The 15424-nt window shown below is 41.9% G+C and overlaps 1 protein-coding gene across 1 annotated transcript in view; it reads left to right on the top strand.

Annotated features, from left to right (window-relative positions):
• GAD2 (glutamate decarboxylase 2) overlaps window positions 1-6173 on the top strand; it is a 65430-nt gene extending 59257 nt beyond the window's left edge. Inside the window, exons 14-16 of the mRNA XM_068538782.1 lie at window positions 498-605; window positions 909-998; window positions 6000-6173. Coding sequence (XP_068394883.1) covers window positions 498-605; window positions 909-998; window positions 6000-6173 — 372 coding nt within the window. The remainder of the gene's footprint in view (window positions 1-497; window positions 606-908; window positions 999-5999) is intronic.
• The last annotated feature ends 9251 nt before the right edge of the window (window positions 6174-15424 follow it).

The raw sequence follows: 15424 nt of genomic DNA on the forward strand, positions 1-15424 counted from the left end.
ATAATGGGGGGCACACTGGTGAACAAAAGTGGGGTCTGGAAATGACAAATTCACCTGACGGACAGGGACGAAGCAGGCATCCTGGGGGTGGCGTGTGTCTCTGTTGATGCTTCTTACCCACAAGGAAAGAATAGCCAGCCCTCCGGTCGTTAATGACTTCCATAATTACTCCTCTGAGCGGCAGAGGCAAATTTTCCCCTCGAGTAATCAAAATAATTGCCTGGGGAATGGAGGCTCGGAAAGAAAGGGATTGTGCCACCGAGAGCGGTGATGCTGAAAGGGAACAAAAGCACCTGACGGGGAGAGCATTAAAGGAGAAATAATTGCCAGAAAAGCCTCGAGTAACACAGTCTTATGTCAGGAAAGTGCCGGCGCAGAGCTGAGACCGAAGGGGCAGAAAGGCCACCGGTGTCCAGGGAGATTTGTCTCCGTGTCTCACCTGAGAGCTCTCCCACCTTTCTCAGCCTGCTAAGCTTTCTTCTTCTTCTCTCACTTAGGGGACCACCGGGTTTGAAGCACATATTGATAAGTGTTTGGAGCTGGCAGAGTATTTATACAATATCATCAAAAACCGAGCAGGTTATGAAATGGTGTTTGATGGAAAGGTATGTATTCTGATTTCTGCAATCCTCCAAAGTTTAGTCCATTCCAATTCTTATCACTAGTGTTTTTTGATGTTAAGAATGTACTGTCCAGGTAAGTGGGACCATTACAAAGGAGAAGCAGGGGTGAGAGGGTAAAAATCAAACTCACAAAAAATAACTGTATAATGGTGTGAAAATCAAAGGTGATTACAAATGTAAAAAGCAGGATTGTATCCGGAAGCTGCAGAATAGATTTGAAATGTCCTTGGAATTTTCAAACTTGCCAGTTTGGGCTGAGCGTTAATCTTACTTTCCTTTTCGTAGCCTCAGCACACAAATGTCTGCTTCTGGTATGTACCTCCGAGTTTGCGTGTTCTAGACAACAATGAAGAGAAAATGAGCCGCCTCTCTAAGGTAAGGACGCGAGCTCCTCTGATCTGTACCTCGGTGTATGTAACGGACCTTTCACGTGCATGTCATCCTTATGACAGATGTGTGTGTCTTTAGGAGAAATCCATCCTCAGCCTTAGTCAATTAAGCAATTCAGAATTAGAAATGAAAATATTAGAACACAAAATATTAAGGTTAACTTTTGTTCACTTGTGTCAGTAGTTTTTCAGAGTTTCAGAAAAGTTTCTTACTAAGTGCAAAACCCTTAAAATACAATGTCCAGGGACCAGTAAAATCTGCACACACACACGCGCACACACACACACACACACACATGCACACACAATCCCAGAGGGAAAAGCACTAAGGTGAAATAAATCATCTGCACTGTCCAATATGGTAGAATAGCTACATGTAGTTATTTAAATCTAAATCAATTAAAATAAAATTCAACTCAAAATTCACTTCTCAGTCACGTTAGACACATTTTAACTTGTGACTCGAGACTAATATATCAGATTGTGCAGACAGAAAACATCTGTGTCGTTACATAAAGCTCTCTTGGTCAGTACTGACATAGACCCAAAATGGGAGGAAATGTGGAGTCTTCTGGGCCACAAGAGTAGTTAAATTCTGGACCTAACAAGGCAGCGGAATTACTCTTTGTGGTCTCTTGCCTGGTACAGGGCTCAGCATACGATAGGCACTCAAAAATGTTTGTTGAACTAACGTGCCATTTACATATTCCAGAATAGGGAAGGGAAACACACTTAGGAAACCTACTAGTGGATCACAGACGTCTTCCCAGTGCACACTTTGGCTTGAAGACAGATATATAGGTAACAGATGGTTATCACTAAAACGAGCCCAGCCACAGCTTCATGAGGGAGGGAAAGACGAGAATCTGGTTAGTGCATTTTCTGCTCCAGTCAGGGCAGTGAGTGCGCAGATAGCCCACTGTCATTGAGGCAAAGTGGACACAGAAGGCCTGGGGCACCATGGGGACAGGACCACCATGGGGACGGGACCACATACAAACGCATTAGACCAAGGCAGGAGGCAAGGAGATGTCCTGCAGGTGTTCATCAGACAAGAGTCCCAGGCGGCATACAGTAAGTCCCCTACATACGAGCCTTCAAGTTGTGAACTTTCAAAGATGGGAACGTGCATTCCATCAACGTCAGGTGTGAGTGAAATTGCAGCTTGCCCTCCATCTCCTATTGCTAGCGATCCTTCAGCTCTGCCATCTCCCACCTCCTCTCCCTCCTCCAGTCAGTAACTCTTCTTGCCTGTTCACTCAATGCCAGCCCCTGTATGCCAGCTGTTGTACGGTACTACTATACTTTTCAAGGCACTGTACTGTAAGATTAAAAATGTTTTCTTTATTTTTTGTGTTTGTTTTTTATGTATTATTTGTATGAAAAGTATTATAAACCTATTACAGTACAGTACTATATAGCTGATTGTGTTAGTTGGGTACCTAGGCTAACCTTGTTGGACTTATGAACAAACTGGACTTACAAACACGCTCTCGGAATGGCACTCGGTCGTATGTAGGGGACTTACTGTGTTGGTCACCTCTTGTGTTTCTGGTTCTTTTTCTTCTTCATCATCTTCTTGAATTTTAATTTTTATTGTATTTGATCATTATCTGCATCTCTTCTATCAGCTTTTATACTCCTATGCTGACTGATGGCCTTTCAGACCTTTCAGAAGGTCAACAGTGGATTTAAAAGTACATTGGTAAGGAGAGACAAGATAGGGGTAGGGAAGTAAGAAGTACTAACTACTATGTATAAAATAAATAAGCTACAAGGATATATTGTACAGCACAGGGAATAGAGCCAATATTTTATAATAACTATAAATGGAGTATAACCTTTAAAAATTGTGAATCACTGAAACATATAATATTATAAATCAACTATACCTCAATAAAAATACTAATAAACAATAATAAAACTTTATAGAAAGTATTACAAAAAGTACATTGGTAAAGAAGTAGATTGGCCTCATATATAAAGTGACTTTTTTAAAGCCTATGTTATTAAATGTAATGGGAAATTTAATTGGTGAGATTTTAATGTTTTCAAATATCTTATTTATGGTTATTCTGCTTTTTGATTTTTCAAAATTTCTCTCAGCCTTCCAAGATGTAAAAACAAAAAGGTTTTGTAACACATAGTGAGAAATACATTTCTGTGATATCTTTGTGAGATTATTTCACGATGCTTTAATCTGAGCCCTCTTTGGAGGAAACAAATATGGATTTAAATTATGGAAGAGTTCCCTGGTTATTATTTTCTAAAGGATTGAAAAAGCTAATGGCACAAAGGATAAAATGGTACCCTAAAACTCTTAAGGCATCCCCAAAGAGCTCTTGTTGATTGAGCCTTCAGTGAATTCTTCAACATGCAGCCCCTTTTTTCCTAACTGACTTTCTTTATTCAGCAAAACCAAGAATGTGACCCCCAAAAAAGAGTCTAGAAAAAAATTAAAATGTTATATACTCATCAGAATAGTCAGAATCTTATTTCCTTCTTAACTTGCAATTAGTGATTATGCAATGAAGTAGATGTTCCATGTTCCTGCTAATTTTAGTTCGTCAGCATTTTCTGGAAGCAACCAAAAGCCATATGTATTTAGATGGCTGTGATTTCTGTCAACCCAGCTAGCTTTAGGAACCGGGGGGTTTCAGTCTTACTTTCTGCCAAAATCTGTTCGGGATGATGGCTGTTACCGTCAGTCTTTTGACCTCTGATCTGCATTTATTTCAAAAATTTGTGTTGAATGTCCTTAATAATTAATCCCATTCCTATGTATTCTTACTTGGATTGCCTATGAAAATGAAATCAGAGTTTAATTCACTGAGTAAAGCATTATCATTGTTTTATCAGTGCTAAAGAGCAAGCATGATTTATTGCACAAATAAAACTAAGGAACAGTTATGTGATTTTTTTCCTTAAATTCCTGCAGCCACATGGATTTGGAATTCTTTTTCTAATCTGGGATTTCTCTTCCCAGGAACACACTGACTTGCCATGCCTCACAGCACAAAGTGATACATTTCATGTCCTTAGGCTAAAATATTCTAGTAGATCCATTTTCAGAACTTAATCCCAGTCTTGAAATATTTAAATTCTTTTTTATATTTATTCCCCGGCATGAGCCTGATGCCCTGCATACATCGTTAATCCTTTGGGTGAAAGAAGATCAACCCAACAGAAACATTCCTCTTTGCATTACCTCCTTGTGGAATAAGGAAGGAGCAGAAAGGGATGTAAGAACGTGTTTGTCTAGAATCAGGAAATCTCAGTGTTGGAATCATCATCCACATTCATTTTCAGATGAGGAAATTAGGTTCAGGATGTGAAGGGAAGGTGAAATGAACATGAAGGTCAAGTCTGGCTTTGGCTTTGGCTTTCATAACTAACAAATAATTGGTCCTGATGGGGAACCATGTTGCTTTTTCACACTGAGTTCTTTGAGGATTAAAACCTCATTGCAAACCAATGATTATGTAAGTGTTGATATTCAAAAGTCACATGTTTATAACACCATTCTGTTTGAATCTATCCTTCATTTAAAATGAATACAACTGTGATAGAAGGCACAGTTCCCATATTGAACTGAGTTGCTGACTATGAATATCTAACATAAGTCTAAAGCTTCCCTGACATCTACATTCCTGGTTAGGTATTTGCAGCAACGAACCTAAAAGATCAATGTTATATTTACAGACTCCAGTGGTGAAATATGTGGACAGATCCTGCATACAGTTGGACATAATTTAAAATGTATGCCTCGTCCTTGGAGCTGTTCCTTTTATGCCACTCTTTACAGTCAATAAGGACTCAGGGAGCCCTCCATGTGCACACAGTGCTGTCCTGATAAAAGAAGTGAAGGACACTGTCCCTGCCTTCCAGGAGCTTACAGTTGAAGTACAAAGATGAAGTGTATTTTCTTATAACTGAGGGGATGATAGGAAATAGAATATAGACAGAATCTATGGATAAGGATCATGTACTTACAACTTAGAGAAAATATGCTAATGGACTGCAGAAGTCAGGAAAGGCTTCCTAGCAGGTGTAGGACTGTGGTGGAGCCTTGGAGTCTGCATAGGATACAAACTGGAAGTGAAAAGGAATTCTAAGCAAAGAGAACAAGTGTGACATGGTGAGACTGAGGACCAGTGTGAAGGGGTAAAAATATGTGTGGTACACCCAAGGGATATTGAATAAGTAGGTCTTGTCAGAGCTGCAGATTCATTTGTGTGGGCACTGGATGAGTCCTCAGAGCTGGTGACAAAAGGCATTTGTGCTGAACTGGAGTTTGAACTTAAATTCATACACAATAGAGGACCAAGGGCTGTAATCATCCATCTGGCATAAATGTGGTAAAATCTTGCCTGTGATCTGATTCTGTAATGTTAAATCCTTGTGGGTGCAGCTTTTTGCCTCAGCTGATTCTTCATGATTATTAGGTAATATATTTCAAAACATCTTGTAAACTGAGTTAATGCAAAAGGAGAATAAAAAGAAACTAGGAAGCTTTAGGGTCTCAAGAAAGAAAATAACTTTAGGGTCTCAAAAGTCTGCTTATTTTCACACATCACTTGATAGTGAGCCTCACATCTTTGTAACCAGTCTGTGAACCATGTCTTACTTCCAATGAGGGAGAAAAAACCTGTCCCCCAAATGTTGTACTGCCAAATTCTTTAGCCTTGGAACCAACATCAGATTCTTCCTGGTCTCCCAAAACACTAAGTAGAAAGTCAAGGTGTCAAGCTCCTGATGATAGCCTACCACTGATTATTCCTTTTAGCGCCTTCGAGATCTTGAAGGTATTAAACTGCTCCAGCCTTCTGATCCCAAGAAAAGTGAGAGGCAATTCCTTCAAGGGATGACAAATATGGTTCTGATTGTTCAGTTAAAAACTACAAATGCTACTTGGTATTGGGTTCTTTCATGAAAGGAAGAGTCCCTGGGAGAAACAGTCACCGTCGTGGTCTGGTCTCTTCCACAGGTGGCTCCAGTGATTAAAGCCAGAATGATGGAGTATGGGACCACAATGGTGAGCTACCAGCCCTTGGGAGACAAGGTCAATTTCTTCCGTATGGTCATCTCAAACCCCGCAGCAACTCACCAAGACATTGACTTCCTGATTGAAGAAATAGAACGCCTTGGACAAGACTTATAATAACCTAGCTCACTAAGCTGTTTCAGTTCTCTAGGTAGACAATTAAGTTGTCACACACTGTGTAAATGTATTTGTAGTTTGTTCCAAAGTAAATCTATTTCTATATTGTGGTGTCAAAGTAGAGTACAGTTTAAAAATCAAAAACAAACAAACATTGCTCCTTTTAAAAATCCTTTCCTAAGTTTAGAATACCTCTCTAATAATTAGTGACAAAAGGCTGTGTTCTAATCAATAAGGAAAAGCTTAAAATTGTTACAAATACTTCCCTTACTTTTAATATAGTGTGCAAATCAAACTTTATTTTCACTTCAGAGTAGTAGGGTTGAATAGTGCCAAATTGCCCCTGAATCATAAAAGGTTCTCTGGGGTGCAGTGAAAAGGATAAAGTAAATATAAAATGTATGCTGACAATAAAAAAAACTCTTGCCTTTTTCATAGTATTAGAAAAAAAATTTCTAATTTACCTATAGCAACATTTCAAATATATTTAAATACATATAATTTTACAAAAGGAAAATATATATATTAAAAAGAAGTCCTATTTTGTAACATATAGATTTTTATTTTATATGGGTTATACAAACTGCAGGGGCAGATATTAAAAACTAAGCCAGATTTGTTTTTCTCTTTCTTTTAACGGAGGCACAATAAAACACTTAGCAAAGTTATTTTGAAACATAGGCCCACAGAATTCTTAAAAGGTATGATGCCTTCTTTCTGTTCATTTTATGACTTATCACATCTCTAAAGTTAGTATTACAAAACAGACACAAAAGAATACTGCAAGTTCTTTAAAATGATTGGTCAGCTCGACAATAAGACTCTCTCCCCATTTAAGTTTTCCATCCATTGGACCTTAGTAGACCCGCTCAGTAGGCCTGACAGCCACGCTTCATCTTAGGCTAAATTAGGGTAATCGTCTCTCTTCTGCTTTCCAGTTCAGCCTGTTTAGAACAGAAGGTTGATGCCGGTTCTTGAGATATCTTCCCAGACAGTATTCTTTTATTAAGTCATTTGGATTCATTAGAGAAAATAAAAATAAAATCTAATCAGCCCGAGCAGAGGAATGAAACACTCCAGATGTGGCGAGCCCAGAAAAGTAAACTTGGCCTTAGTTTAAACTTGTGTGAGAATAATGATGTCATCCTGGATGCCACAGTGTCCCTGCCCAGGAAGGAGTCGTTCCCCTCCCAGGTCATTGCTCTTTCCCATTCACTCCCCATTCCGACCCACAAAAGTCTCTCCTGCTAAGCTCCCCATCACTGGGCTTCCCAATAATTAATTTCTACTCCATTAGTGGTTATTTTCCTCTCAGGAAATGAGCTCCTCACCTAGGATTTTGAGACAGCATCTTAAGACCTTCTTTTATCATCTGTCTCCCATCAAGACCCAAAGTGACCAGACTATGTAGAGATCATATGCTCCTTAGAATTCAAAATAATATTTTAAAAGCATCCTCTACCCCTGCAAACCTGATGGAGAGACATGAGCTAACGAGAGCTCCCACAGATATTTATGGGGCACAGACAGTCAGAGTCAAAGAGGTAGTGGAGGAGCGTGGACCCATATATGCAGACTGCAGATGCACATTTAGGAACATTCATCCTTTCTGTATGCCCCAGTCAGAGCAGTGGTCAGGAAGATGATAGGTGTATGAGAGAGGAAAGAGGACCCCATCCTTCGTCAAATAGAAAAGGCCTCTAACATGACCACGGGATCCAACCACCTGAAAGCTTCCCGAGCTTGCCCCTACATTCTCTCTCCCAGGTTATATATGAAAACATTGATATTTGAGATGAACATGGCTTTGAGCCCTCTCTATCTAGGAAGCAAATGGATTCCCTATGACTATTAGAAGAAAACGCTTTATCTGTGCCCCAGAATTTCATGAAGGAACAAGGCTCCCATTCTAGGCTGGGTCTAATGGCCAAGCATTCCTTTCCTTTCTAGAAATTAGCTATTGAGAATAAGCACACAACTGCCCACCTATTGTGAGCCTCAGGCCACAGACCCCATCTCAGAGGCAGAGACACTAATTATCAAACCCGCCATCCTGCTTGGAGGAGACGGTGAAGCCCAGTGGCCTGATCTGGACAGATCCCTCTCTACTCCAGGATGCTTCTACCTAGGGTTATAGATTCTCTATCAGAAGCGGCTGCTTTTTCACTTGATGGTATGACAGAACTTAAAGGAGGAATATTTGTGCCTGTGTTTGAAATTCCAGCAAAATAGTTTTTACCAAGAGCTTGTTTCCCCGACCCCCTGCCCCTTCCAGGTTCTTCCCCAAGTTTGCTGGGAGCCTTGCTCAATCCTATGCAGTGAAATGCTACCAACCATAACCCAAGGAAGGAGGTAAATAAAAGCCTGATAAGTCCCGGTAGTTTAATAAATATTCTTTAAAGTAAGTTTGTAATCTACTCAAGAGAAAGGGAGGGAGGGAAGGAGGGAGGAAGGGAGGGACGGAGGAAGGAAGGAAGGAAGGACAGAAGGAAGGAAGGACAGAAGGAAGGAAGGAAGGTAGGACAGAGGAAGGAAGGAAGGAAGGAAGGAAGGGAGATTGTTTTGAACTTTAGCCAAATTCCCAGTGCCAAAGGCCTTTATGTGGGACCATTCTTTACAAATATTAGAAAAGTTTGGCTTTAGCTTTAATCACAATTGACATGGCCATTTTCATTTAGATAGCAATATTGTGTTTGTTAGTTTTAAATACTTGAAAAAAAAAGTGTGGTATGTCTCCGTCGGAGACACATAAATGGTATTGACTTCCTGAACTGTCTCAAGGACGTGAGGAAAGAAAAGGAAATCAGTTGTGTGTGTAACTGTGTTGCCTTTATTATACTGCTAGTACTGTCTCGTCACCTCAGATGGGGGTTGTGCACTTTAGATCTGAACTTACAGTGTTGCAAATCAACATGTTTTGCTGTAAAAGCTTGTACAATATATTATTGATGTGTCTTTTCCTGTGTGGTAGCCGTACTGACTTTCTGAGAACCACATTCGCATCTGTGCCCGTTAACTCTCTCGCCCGCCCTCTCTCTGCTAAACGGTGTGCCCTCCACCTCAGCTCTCGCAGGGAATACCCTCGGCTCCGCTCGCTGCTGAGAAAGCTCCTTTGAGAACTGTGGGATTTCACAAAATGCAAGGAGGATGCTACTTTAGTGTCTCCGAGAACAGAGGAAACCAATATGGAGGGTCACAAACAGCCAACGTTGCAGGCACTGTCCCTGCTAAGGTTTGGAGTAGGTGCTACTCCTCAGAATATGGACCAAGAAAGCACGGGTGTAAATATAGCAGCAGGACAAGGAACCCAGGAACCTAACGGCGGGTATCATCTTGCACGTGCCCTCCTGTTTTCAAATGCTAAGTGCAAATGCTGTGTATTGATTAGTTACCTGTGCCAAAGTCCTGTTCCCAATCAGTGTTTCTGAAAGACATTGACATCTCCCAGCATCACTCTGTTACTAAAGGCAGAAATCAATAAAAACTATAAACACGTGGCAACCTGTTCTTCTTACCAAATATAAACTTGTGTACGATCAAAGTATTTTATGTGTTGTTTCTCTAAATCCAAATAAATGTGTAAACGTGGACGTACCTCAGGCTCTGGTTGTGTATCTCCGGCTTTGCAGGCCGTGTGAGGGGCTCATTTCTAGTGAATTGCCTGCATCAAAGGCCCTTCACTTGTCACAGAGCTCAGAGCATCTTTGGGTCTTTGCTGGGAAAAAATCTCTTACTTCCACAGTCGCTTCTGCAGGATATTGCTTGACCACTCTGATTTCTCCTTCAGTCAGACCCAGTCTTTAACAAAAAATGTATGTGTTATGGAAAATTTCACGTACACACAGAAGTGGGAAAAATAAGTATAATAACCTCCCACGAAGTCTTCACCCAGCTTCAAAAGTTACTAATTCGCAGCCTGAATCTTGTTTCATCCATCCTTCCCCCCCCACCGTGTCCTCCCAACACCAAATAATTTTCATGTGAATCCATAAAAGATAAAGAATCCTTTTTAAAAAGTCCTCAATACAATGATCCCAACTAAAATGATGATAATAATAATAATAATAATGCCATAATGATATCAAATATCTCATTGCCTGGATTCTCAGATCTAAAGCAAAACCCATGGCCCATGGCCTGTGCCCAGGAAGCCCAATGAGGCCCCCATGAATTTCAGAACAGCTGGGACGTACTGTATGCAATGCCAGTGCTCAATGCAACGCCGTATAATGGACGTGCGGGCTATGCGTGGGCTGTTGTGTATCTTCCGTTGTGTCGAGTTTATTTCTGGACCTCTGTGGGTTGTGATTCTGGGAGGTATCACATGTTTGGGGGCTTTCCTCCCGTGCTCTTAGAGGTTAAGAAGTGCAGGCAGGTTAAAAGCTAGAACGTCACGAGGATTTAATTGGTGGAATGTATCCTGATTTGCCTTATCAGGTCCAGGCTGCCCTATGGGCTTGAGATGCCCCTAAAGGTATTAGTCTGGAGTGAAGAGATAGTATTGATACTTCAAGCAGACAAATGGAGAGGAGGGGAGGGCATAAGAGATGAAGTTTCTGGAAATTTTCAATATTGCTTATAGGGGAACCGATGGACACCAGCCAAATATATAGGGAACACCTCGACATTCGTGCCTTGGTTTCCATTGTTCCCTCAGGCTGGGAAGAATCTCCCGAAACTCCTCGCATCTTCATGGACGTTGTTATAACAGTAATCTTCACAGGTTCTTGTGCGGCTTAAATAAAATGTTAGCAGTTAGTGCGGTGCTTTGTACCCAATAGCGTGCAACAAATCTTGTTATTATACTAACGCTGGTAATTGTACGTGAATTCTATAAACCAGCTCTTGCTGTCTCCTTCCATGCTCAGCGTCCTCCGAATTCCCTACTTTCTCTTGGTCAGCAGTATTCGTACGTAACAGGTTGAGGCTGGAAACGTCCTCTTCTGCATTTTCCTCTGCTCGCCCAATGTTAATCATAAGCAGAGTCTGTTTCTTATCCTTCTGTGTCATCACCCTTCCTTCCTGGCCGCCCTCCAACCACACACATGCCCTGACAGGACTCTCCGATCTCTGGTGCTGTCCTACAGGTAGAAGGCACTCCATCCATCCGTCACCGGCTCTGCCCCTGGTGTGGGACATGTTCTCCGCCAAGCCCATTTCCTCAGCTGAGAAATGAGGTGGGACTACCTGATCACCAAAGGAAAAATGTAGGTGGAAGGTGGTTTAAGATGACAGGTTTATAAACCTGGAAGGGTCCTTAGATGCATTAATTAATTCAGCTAACCTTTACTGACAGGCTACCATGTGCCAGATGTTTTCATATATTAATCCAGCGCCTTTATTTTATGAGTGGGACAAAGGAAGCTCAGAGAAGTGTAGCCATTTTCTAAAGTCAAACTGAATTCATAGCACAAACAGCACTTATATATACGTTATGTATCTAATATAAGACATATACACACCCACATACACACATATAACCACACAGATCAAAGTGCGTGCACACACACACACACACACACACATCCATTATAATTTAATGGACTTAGTGGTCCAACAATAAAATTCTAATTTATTTCAGTTATTGACACACAACAAAAGCAAACACTAGCTCAGTGTTCAAGTTTAAGGAGAACTGGAGGGGCCGAGTCCCTTCAGCACCAGCAGTGGTGCTACAAAAGCATCTTGTGAATACTTGGTTGGTTAACAGGCACACCTGTTGAATTCCACCGTGAAATGGAGAGGCTTGGAAAGAGGAAAGGCCAGGGCAGAGAGGCTGGGGAGGCTCTAGGGAGTAGCTCTGTGCTCCTGTCACCACCTCTTCAGCTTGCCATTCATTCTGCAACCTGTTCTTCCAGCCCCCACGTGACTGGTACACTAGCGATTTCCCAGGAAAATGTCAAATAGAAATTGCTCTAAAAGGATAAAATAACTACACATGGACAATTTTCTGCCATAGAGAGAGCAGAGGATTGCACGTGAAAGCAAAGATGGGATAAAACTTTTGATGTAGGGGGCTGAGAGGGTGGATAGAAATAGACCAAAGGCCAGGTAAGTGAATATATCGGAATATTTCGGATCACCCCAGATCTGGCCTGCTCCTTCCTGAGGGTGCTATGGCCCTTTCTCACAGCTTGGCTCGCCTGGTCCACTCCCAGAAGCCCAATCCAAGGGAGCTGCTCCCGTTTTCATTAGAAGAAAATACTATTCCTGAAAAGCCCTGACTCGGTTTCACCTTTCCCCCAAAGCCTCCCTCAAGGGCCCCCAATTAAATACACCGCGATTCTAAGGGTTTCTTCTGTGTCATCTGCCACTCACTGGCATCCCTGTTGCCTTGAAACTGTTCTCCAGCCATTTCTCATCTGTGAATCTAGTCTTTCTGTTTCTCTTTGAGGGCAAAGACAGGTCTTCTGATCACAGGCTTAGAGACCTGCAGAGACTCTGAAAGATCATCCGTCCAGAGTTTTGCAAACTCTGGCCTGGGGACCCAGGGAGAAGGAAGATATCTCTAGTTTGGAGCAGAATGAGAAGTTCAGGATGAGGAAGGGGTTTTGTACAGCTGAAGCCAGTCTCCCGTCGCAGATTATGCCCTTGATGCATTTCACTGTTGCTCTCATTCATCAATGCCCTATCATTTCTAAAATGATAGCAATGATATCTTGTTTGGCAAGAGAAAGAGTTAGCAACTCTGCTAACTGCATTTTTCCTATAAACCACAAATCTGAGAACCACTAATGCCATGAAATCTTTCCAGTTCTCCCCACCCCCAAACTCCATTTCATGACACTTAGCTTTTAATGAATGCTATTTAAATTGACGGCAGATTTGTAAGCTAGACTGAAAGCTTTGAAAGACTATGGATAGTGATGTAGTCTACATGTTGTGAGAAGCTACTGATGCCACAATAATATTTTCATTTTCAAATCCACACACATCCCAACATCTCTTGGCATTAGACTCCTGGTACTTGATTGCTTGCATTTTATTGCAGTTTACCCAGACGGGTGCCATCTTTGGCTCCACTCTGGCTGTGCAAAACAATGAGATTTTTTTCCCCCCCAGGGAACCACTTAAAGATATTAGAACCTAAGATCTTTCATGATGCTTCAAATAAACAAGAACCTTCAAAATTGGTCTTTGATAGATGGAGGAGAAGTTGTGACCCTGAAATATCAAAAGCATCTTTTCATTTCACTCTGTTGGCTTCAGAGGAGAGTGAGTTACAGGCTCTTTCATGATCTAGATGTTGCCCAGGCTCCAGTGATTAGAATGGCAATTCTTTTTGTACTTCACATAGTGTTTCCTGGTCCATGATTCAAGCAGATGTACAAATTTGACACCATTTGCATGGAAACTGACAATTCTCAGCAACATATATCGAAATGTCCATTGAGGAAAAAAGCACCTGGCTTAACATCTGTCCTTGTTTATTTGAAGAAAACTCTGATTAGAAATGACTTAATAAACTCAGTTCTTTTCTTTATTCTTACCTTCCCAGTTAATTCTTAGTGGAAGTTTGCAGTAGGGGATAGGTAGGGAGATGAGTAGAAGGCGGGAGAAATGAAGCTGCTATTATTATTATTATTATTACTACTACTACTACTACTATTATTATTTTAGGCTGTGCCGCACGGCATGTGGGATCTTAGTTCCCCGACTAGAGATTGAACCCACACCCCCTAAATTGGGAGCGTGGAGTCTTAACCACTGGACCACCAGGAAGTCCCTAAGCTGCTATTATTGTTTTAATCTCTTCATCCCAAAAGGACATCAGAGAGGGTTTTTTTTTTTCTTCTGGCCTTCCATGAGCTGCAATTAACAAATATCTACATCATGGGTATATGTGAGTATTTTAAGACTAAATGATGAAAGAGATTTGTTTTGACTGTAAAAACAATATTACCCCAATGTAGATGAGATTTTTGAAGATGTCCCCATTCCCATACGTCCCCTGATATTTTTTGCATCTGTAATAGTAAAGAGATTCCAATTCCCATGCTAACCCAAGCAGCATTGAAATTACCTGCCCAGCGTTTACGATAAACCACCACAGGTGTTCATTACAGAAGCAGAGGGGTCCCAGGGAAATTTCTTCCTGTCCTTGACATCTACTGAGGCACCGACTCCCATTAACTTCCTTTCCAGAGACTGCCATGGCCAAATAAACACAAATCTGATTTAGTAGGTGTTATGAGTGCTTGTGAGTTCTGTAATTTCAGGGAGGAGGTGGCCTAAAGGGCTGGGTTTGTGATGGCCAGGAAACCTAGGCTACTGCCAGGAAAGATGGGATCTGTGTGCTCATATTTTCATTCCTCCAACAAGGCAGCTGCTGGAGACATTGCCTGGCCTCAGATGCCAGCTCTGCTTCTGATTAGCTCTGTGACCCTGAGCAAATCACTTAACCTCTCTGAACCTCAGTTCCATCTGTAAAGTGAGGACAAAACTAGCACTTACTGCCTAGGATGATAGTGAAGATTCAGATGAGAAGAGAACCCGTGCCTGAAACACAGTGAATGTTCAGTATGTGTTCAATATATTTTGATTCTGGCCTGCTGCCTGTAAGGACCAGGCTTCCTAGGCAAGCCCTTCATCCTACTTCGCTCACCTAGAGAAGATCATCTTGAACACAGAGTGGACGTGGCAGCACGTCTCCCTGTAGAAAGCCATTCTGTGATTCATCCCTGTGGACCACAGGCTGGGGACTGAGGCGGCCTCAGCCACAGACTCAGCCTTCCCTTTTGCAGAGAAAAGAGACCCAGGAGGACTGGGCAGGGTAGCTGAGGAGAAAGGAAGAACAAGAGGAAGTGAGTTATCTCAGTGGGGCTGAATCATCCAGTAGCTATTTGAACCCATTTCCCCAGGGAGCATCCTTGCCTCAGACAGGCACCCAGCAGAGTTAGAGCTAATGACATGGGCGTCAGCTTTGGCTTCACTGGAATGGCTAACGTGGTCACGTCCCCAAGCCCTCCCAGCTGCCATTTATACAAGGAGAATGAATCCTTGGCCGCACACCACGAGAAGGAAGAGTGGCTTGGTCTCCCCAAGCCATTAAAGAGTTTCCAGTGCCTCAAAAAGCAAGTAGCAAAGAAGCACTAAAAGATCTGCATTGAAGGTCACCCCTGCCCGGGAGCTGCTGCCGTTAGCCCTGGCCTTGTAGCACGTGCACAGAAAAACACAAATAAACACACAAAAAGTGGGATTCTCTACTTGGAATCCTGTTCCCCACTTCTGGAAAAAATGTTTGGGGTCTC

The sequence above is a fragment of the Eschrichtius robustus genome, chromosome 1, assembly GCF_028021215.1.
Source record: "Eschrichtius robustus isolate mEscRob2 chromosome 1, mEscRob2.pri, whole genome shotgun sequence".
Taxonomy (NCBI): domain Eukaryota; kingdom Metazoa; phylum Chordata; class Mammalia; order Artiodactyla; family Eschrichtiidae; genus Eschrichtius; species Eschrichtius robustus.